This window comes from Citrus sinensis, chromosome 9 (genome assembly GCF_022201045.2).
Source record: "Citrus sinensis cultivar Valencia sweet orange chromosome 9, DVS_A1.0, whole genome shotgun sequence".
Classification (NCBI taxonomy): Eukaryota; Viridiplantae; Streptophyta; class Magnoliopsida; order Sapindales; family Rutaceae; genus Citrus; species Citrus sinensis.
In genome coordinates, this window is record NC_068564.1 from 8,972,145 (window position 1) to 8,980,535 (window position 8,391).

General features: G+C 34.1%; 1 protein-coding gene across 1 annotated transcript; it reads right to left on the bottom strand.

Annotated features, from left to right (window-relative positions):
* Positions 1–156: 156 nt before the first annotated feature.
* LOC102607124 (probable sugar phosphate/phosphate translocator At3g10290) lies at positions 157–3,848 on the bottom strand. The gene is made up of 4 exons (XM_006492889.4): positions 3,274–3,848; positions 2,701–2,804; positions 1,145–1,373; positions 157–581 (listed from the first exon to the last, which is right to left on the bottom strand). Exons 1-4 carry the CDS (start codon positions 3,715–3,717, stop codon positions 435–437), a joined length of 924 nt encoding a protein of 307 aa, XP_006492952.1. The 5' UTR covers positions 3,718–3,848; the 3' UTR covers positions 157–434.
* Between the last annotated feature and the right edge of the window lie 4,543 nt (positions 3,849–8,391).

Below are 8,391 nucleotides of genomic sequence, written 5' to 3' on the forward strand. Positions count from 1 at the left end.
AAATGCCCTTTTACTTTCACAATACTAGAATGGAAGAAGCTATAAAATATGCTTGAAATTGTGCAGCTTTTGCTTTTGATCTTCAAATGGTGCGACTGAAATTACTAGCTAGCAGCTATCAAGTGCAAGCCTGTAGAAAATGAAAAAGAATGGAGATGGCCCAAGGAAGAAGGAGACGGCTTTCTAGACATATCAAAACAGAATCTAATGCAGAGGCAGATATGTCTGTATACATAACAAATACAAAATGCTAAAAGGGTAAACACAACACTTTCTCTCTCCTCTCTGTGTCTGGATAAAACAATATCCACCAAGAATGTAGCCCCCCAACTTCACCAAGAATCTAGTCGCATTATCTAACTTCACTATCCTCTCCACCAAAACCAAGGTACTCGTGCTACCTTAAAAGAAATTTAAAAAATGCAGAATATGATTCATCTATATCTTCGCTTTGCTTCGCCATAAGCAGCCACTCCAAGAACTGTCATAGTGTACCCAGCAATGCCAATGAATGTAACAGGATTTCTGAACAGGAGTATTGATATAACAACAGCCACTGCACCCTTTGCATTCCCTAATACCTGTTCGCATCAAAACTGAGGAAATCAGAATAGAATAACAATGGAAAGTAACAATTCTGTTAGGGTTTGTTTTTTGTTTGTATAGAAATCCAACGAAATCCTCAAGAGATTACTTTTATCAAGTTTCAGTTATGAGAATTATGTAGAAGACAAATCCATGAATCACAGTTGTTGAACCACCATGGAGTTTCCTTCTAGATCTTTTACTTATGTATTCACCATTACACTGCCATGCTCGAAAATATATGAAGCAAAATCACATCCTGATGTTTGTATCTCACTTGACAATTGGTTCAGATGGCTAAACGTGTCAGTGGCAACCATAAATCAAAAATATATGTATCTCACTTGACAAAATCGCAGCCAGACTGGAGAACTTTCGGTTTATGGTTGCCACTGACATGCACATGTATGCAACATAATTGTATTATTCAAATCCTCTATAACTATTATAAGCAGACTGGTGAACAAAACTGAATATCAACTGTAGATTGACAAAGGCTAGACAATGATTGGTTGATGTGTAGAAAAAAATATTATAGTGAAGGCAAATGATATCAAACCTGGAGAGTTAGTGCACTTGTATGTTTGGTCACCAAAAAGTTTAACAAGTTTGCTGAGTAGGCCATTGTTGAATTAATTAGAAGAAGTAGCCACAAAAATTTATGTTGTCGTCCAAGGGATACAATGACCTCCAACACTTTTGGCTCCATTATAAGTGCTGCAGGCAATAAAACTAACACTGCAATTGGGGACATGTACAGCAGCAAATTCATTGAGTTCAGCCTTTCTCTGTAAGAATAAAATAACAAAATACTACATGGTTAGTGCATGCAGTTGTGAGCAAACGTGAAACTTTAAGTTTGAGATGAAGAAACGACAGGAAAAGATGAAGATTTTGAAGTGCAAAACATCCATACCACCTAAAAGTAGTTAAAAAGTGTTTGGTAATTTACTTGTTTATTAATCTTTTTTTTTTGTGGTGCTATATTTTGCAATCACATCATGAAAGTAAAATATGAACATATTCATTTAAAGTTAGCAATAATAAAAAGTTTCAAAAAAAAAAGTTAGCAATAATAAAAAGAAAAAAATTGGAAGAAGAAAGAAACAGTATCTAGATGCAACATGTCATAGACCATCAATGGATTGAATGCTACCAGCAGAAAGCAAATGCAAAACTAATTTCTGGAAGAATTTATTTCAGTTAACCACTGATGAGACGACCACACCTACGACTCACTAGGGGTCAAGCACATTTTTGTTTTCCAATTTTCATTTAAATAAAAAAACTAAGACAATTGGATTAGAAGTGAAAAAAGACGGTTAAAAAATAAAAAGAAAAGATGCAGCTATGGACCAGATGCCCACATAGAAAACGAAAGATCTGGCTTGAGCAAGACCATAATGACATCCATCCCTTCCCAAGGGCATAAAGCAATCATGCTATACAAAATTATCTCAAGCTAACCAGAATTGTTACTTGCTAGTTAACAACTGAAAGCCCACTCCTCTCTCCAAAGCAAACACACAGACTCACAAGTTAACAAGATTTAACTATGGTAAGGAGAGTACATTCCAGAATCAGGAAAACTAATACGAAAATCTCTTTGAGATAGAATGAGCAAGTTACATGGTCCACAAAGCACAAGCGCTCCCTCTCAAGCTCATAAGCAAAATCTGCAATATAGACACTGGAAATAGCTTTGGAAAACACAATACTTGTGTTTGAAGCACGAAACATTCACAATATGCCTAAGGACAACATTGAATTAAGTGAAGTGAACAACATATTTCAAAGGCTGAAATAATTTTCTTTAACAAATAATATTTCCCTCACCCAACCTTTTGAGAACAACTGTCCCCTTAACTTGCTTTTTGCAATTTGTATACCATCAAAAAGAATATAAGAAAGACACCATTTTGGATTACCTATTTCATAGCTAATTGATAAGAGTAGACTGTAGAGACAATAACTCTTGCTTTAGTGATTTGACTTCATTGATGACAAAATAACTTACTTCTTAAAAGGAATAGATTTTCTAAATGGTATTTAATATAAAGAATTTACAGACTGCATTAAACTTACGTTATGTACCAAAAGCAATAAAGCATTTACCCTTCAGAAGAAAGCAGGATACCCTGAAGAACAGACTTGAAGGCCCTTGCAGCAGTTGCACTTATGCACATTATAAATCCATACAAATGAAAACCCGGCTCACCCTGCCACCAAGAAGAATATTCAATGCTTAAAACTCCATTGAAACCAGGTTTAAGTACTTTAAGACTAGAAGAGAGGAAGGCAATTACACGGGAAGTAGAATTACAACAGGTTAAAATCAGATAATGAGAAAGCAGAGAGCTAAAATGAAAGATTAAGTTTTCCTAAAAGATAGTCACCTAAGCATACTTTGGAAATAATAATAGTACATCTTAGCTGCATTGACAAAGAACCGCACTCACCCAGAATCCATCTTTTATTAAACCATACAACTTGTAAATTATAAGATCATTTCTATAATGCACATAGATCAAAGAGATTTTCATTTCATAGATCAAATTCCAATAAAGTTCCAGATCTGGATTCTCAGGCATCGCACAAAACACAAATTAAAATGCAGATCAAATGCCAAGAACAGCCATTGAACCAAAACTTATAAACAGGCGCAAGGGGTGATTAAACAAATGTTACCTCACTAGCAATGACGACCCCAGCAACAACGGGCACAAGGGTGGCATAAGTAACCCAAGCCTCCCTCTTAAAAGTCATCAAATAAGCAAACAGGGCAGTGAAGAACGGCGTCGTGGCACCCACAGCCTGATTAAAAGAGACAGGAAGGTACCTAAGTGAAATGTTGCCACCCACAACAGACCCACAAAACACAGTGCTCAAAGTCGCAATCTTGGCAAGCTGAGACCTCGATTTCACCGTTTGCAAAGGAACGATTTTGAGAAACACAATGGAGACGTAACTGAGGATCGCACATGCTGACATGTGGCACATTGTGAGAAAAATTGGAAACCTGAAGCCATAATTTGAGAGCAAATACTTGTTCAGTAATAGGACACCAATGTTTGATGAGTACCAGAGGAGTACAAGAGATAATATGAAGAGGGTTTGTTTTCGTTGTGACATTTTTTAATTTTTTCTCTTGGGGTTTTGCTGCAAATGGGGCTTCGTTTCGTTTTCTGAGGGAACCAAACCAGCTCTCATTTCATCGTCAATGGAAAATACAAAAAATGAAATAGAAGATTTATTTGGTTTTTTAATTTTTATAAATCGGTGTCGGTGGGATTTTGGTCGGAAGCGGTCAGGTGTATTTTTGTTGTAAATATAGTAGTTAACTCCCAATAAATTTAAAATTAAGTACTATTTAATTATCTCAATTCATTCACCCTTAAACTGCTTGAGATTAATTAGTCACAATACTAACCGAATTTATTTAGCATATCACATTACATAATAGGTTATAAAATTATAGTGTATACTTGATTAAAAAAATCCCCAAATTGCATCTATTATTTAAGCTTCTGCTTTTGTAAACTTAATTGAAATGTTCCTGAAAGTTGAAGTTGCCACCCTTTATATTGAATTTATTATCAAATTGCTCCTCTAACTCCGGACCTAATTAAAACATATTCTACTATTAACTATCTCGATATATCATAGTTGAACTTAAGTTTAAAAGTCTCTCGAACTCCCACCGTTATAACATGGTGAAGGATTGTTCATTGCCAAAGCCAAAAAAAGTGATTGACTATATAATCAATGAAATCATGGTATTAATTCGATTACGAGCTAATTTATTTATTTATTTATATTTCAGTTCTAGATCTTATAATTAATGTCATTAACATTCATCTTTAAAATGTACTTCAATGTATACAGGATTTTGTTATTGTTATATAATAAATTTCAAATAATTGAGTAAATTAATTAAAGAGCTTCCTCCTATTAAGGAAGCATAATATTTAAACTGAAAATTTTTTCTTGAGATCTATCAACTATAGATCGTGATTCGGATCATAATATTCTTTTTAGAAAACTCAATAAACTTAATTTCTTAATGGCATTATTTGATTAATCAATAATTTGCTAGTATTAGCTTAAATTAGGGTATATCTATCTCCTTGTTAGTTAAAGGAGATAGTGTTTGATGTAGGTATGAAACTATTCGACAAAATGTCTCAGTGAAGAAATTCTGGGCGAGAAAGCTTGTGTTTGAATTATGAAGCAAGAAAGACATCATCAAGGCATGATAATGAAAGCGTTTGAAGTCTTTAGAAACAGAGAAAAGATCAATGGGCAAAATTGGGAGCCAAGCATCAGTGGTGGAGATTAACTGTACGTAGAATAAAACATTAGTGTGTAACAAGCATTAGCATCTTTGTATGCTAGCTATAAGCCTACAACAATTTTTAGCCCTTAGATCAAACTTTACGAGCTGTAAATCTTAGTATAAGATCCTACAAAAATATGGCATATTGCTACCATGCTATTAGTACAATCACAATGGTTCACAAAAAGTTATGTGCTTTTTTCTTTTTGCATTGTATTCTGAATCATTGGCTTTAGTTTTCAGAAAATTTATCTTTGCAATGCTTCTTAGACCGGAGAAAAATCACTCTGTTTGTGTGAATGCATGTTCTACCTGGCTTTCCTCATTGTTACTCCTTTGGGAGACTCATTGGTGGTTTAATGATGGACCTTGATCGACATATAAGGCAGTACAGCCGGTAATTGATGCAATCTCTACCGTTGATTCATGTAATGAATCCCAAAATGTGATGATCTTTCCTTAGAGCCTTTGCAGGTGATCAACACGTCTGATTGGAATAATTGTGTAATTAACTGTCCTTTGATTGGAATAAAAGTTATTTGAAACCCTTAAGGCGAGTCTATCTAATTTCATCTAACCGTTTAATAATAAATCTAATATCCAAAGATCCTACTAAAAATTTGGTAGAATCTCCTCTCTAAGTGTACTATTTCCAACTTATAAATTTATAAAAAATAAACACTACCAAAAGAATTCAATATTCAACCAATAGCTACTATCAACTTTCTTAATCAAAGTACCAAATATCATCCAAACATTCTAATGTCAAAGTACAGTATGTTATCCTTGGTCACAAATTATAACAAAATTATACAATCTGAAATATCCCAATAAAATATTTATGACTTCTAACACTATCACGTGGCTATAATTTCAAAATAATTATCGTTGTTGCCTATTGGGTCAATTGTTGTACCTGCAAATCTCTTATAGGGGAAAATGATACTGTCTAATAATTTTACAAACAATCTTTTATACACACATATATAAATATATAATCATACTTTAAATCTCATTTCATTTCCATTTAACATACTTTAACTCTATTTTTCTTTTCTTTAAAGATATTGTCGTGTAATTACTGAAAATCGATAATAAAATCACTAAATATAAACATTTTTAATAATAAATATTCCATAAGTAGATAAAATCTATTCTAGAAAAATCGTTAAATCAAGGCATTAAAAACTTATTTCATAAACATACTTTACCATATTTTAAAATTATAATAAACTACAAAAAAAATATATTTTATATATTCCACTCACAATTACGATATTCAAACTCGATTTTCGTTCATATTTGTGGGTTGATTCTCATTTGATGATCCTCTTAATTAAAGGAAACGACATAATTACTATCATAAACCTAAACCCTAAATCCTAAACTCTAAACCCTAAACATAATTACTATCCGTAAATATGAAATACAATGAATGCTAGGCAATAAAACTCCAAATGATCATCTATCCCTATTATAGAACTCTTGATTCTCTAAAATTACTAAAATACCCCTATCTCTTAAAATTATCAAAACACCCTTGAAGTACAAATTACCAAATTACCCTGAAGTGGCGAATTGCTAAACTGCCCTCAATCTAAAATTACCAAATTGTTCACTAAGATATGAATTTACGAAATTACTCTCAGAGCGTGAAATTACCAAAATGCCCTGGAATACTTAAATTACCAAATTACCCCCAAAATCTAGATTTACCTAACTACCCTTAGTCTGAAATTACTAAATTATGCACCAATACGTCAAATTACCGAAATGCACGTAGTTCAGTCAACAGTGGTCGGGAAACTCAGATCCGATAGTGCTGACCATGTTAAGGCTGATGGCGCCGGCGGCGACAATTCACGCGCGGAAACGACGACGAATCGAGCTTCCATAAACGTGAAATTTCGGCGGCCGATCGGCGGCTAAACGACCGTTTCAGGTGACGCGACCCGTCTGAAAATGATGAGGGTGAGCTGAGGAAACAGATCCAGGTGGTGGCGCGACCTAATTCCGACGAGATCGACGGTGATGGTGATGGGTTTTGGCCGCGACTTTTCGTGCTTCAAACGCGGTGTTCCGTCCAGTTTCCGGCGATGATGACGGGTCGACCGCGTTCATCTCTCTCTCCCATTTTATAAAGGACACCCTTTTTTCCCTAAAACTTTATACAAATGAAGCTAGTAATCATGTTCTTGATTCGTGTCATGATGGGTTTAAACGGATTCGAACACAACCCACTTATTAAACATGCAAAATTTAATCATTCATATCCGTAATTAATGTCGGATAATCGAGTTACATCAATTTCGTCGGTAACATTTTGTAATAAGTCTGACCACTTTAAAATTAATATCGAAGAGAAAAATTAAATAATACACTTAATTAGAAAAATTAAAGTATATATGTTACATTATTATTTTGGATTTTCTCATTTCTCTTTATGAAAAATGTTCTTCTTCTTATGTCATCATTCATTTAGTAGTTTGTTTTGCCTGCCGTTGATGTTAATTTAATTGTGCCTGGTTCTGTGATTTTGATAACATTTTTTTTGTTTCTTTGTAATTATCATATGTTATTACAAATGGAGGGGTGCTAAGCTGAAATGGTTACTCGATCAACGTACTGTTGATGCTGGGTTTATTATTCTAATTCAGAAACAATTATCCAATTCTTTGCACAAAATCCTATCTGCTAAGCTACATCATCCGGATTGATTGATTTATTCAACTAGGTCGCTAATCAAATTTCAGCTCATAATCCTGGAAAGTGATCCATTCATTCAGACACTCCTCTCAGTTAATTCATAAATTTATAAACTGGGGTCGTTTCTCTGTTATTCTCTTCCCAAAATTTAGCTCATGAATGTCGATGGAAATTGAAACTTTTAATACAGTAAATGGTTCTTTGAGAAAGGAACATGAAATAGAAATTGTTGTTGAAGCAGAAGGGATGGTTTGAGATGCCACTGTAACCACTTCCTGCAATTTTTGGCTGTCTTAAGCTTCATGACAAGTTCCTTATTCTGAGCTTCGGCCTCAGCATATTTTAGGCTGATCTAGCAGTAGGAATATCTCTTTGCACCGTCTCTAGTGATGATTTTATGCATTCAAACTTTTCTCTTGTTGCAACTTCACCTTTAGCCATTGATTTTCTTGCATTTGCGTGCGTAATTTTAGAAAGAAACTGACAAGTGTGAAATTCTTCAGGAAGTAAGGCATATACTACCGACACTGATGTCCTTGCGTATGATATTTCATTTGCTTCATGTTTGTACATTACAAGTGTAATTGTAGTACTCATGTTATATAAACATTATTTAAATTTTAAACTTTAAATTATTAATAATGGGTGTTCCTGCTATTCACCTCTTTTGCTGGGGTTTATACATGCTATTGGCTTCCACAGTTTTGGCAAGCTCAGGTTCCTGCAGCTGAATCTTTGAGAAAGGATCAACTTTGGCTGTGAGA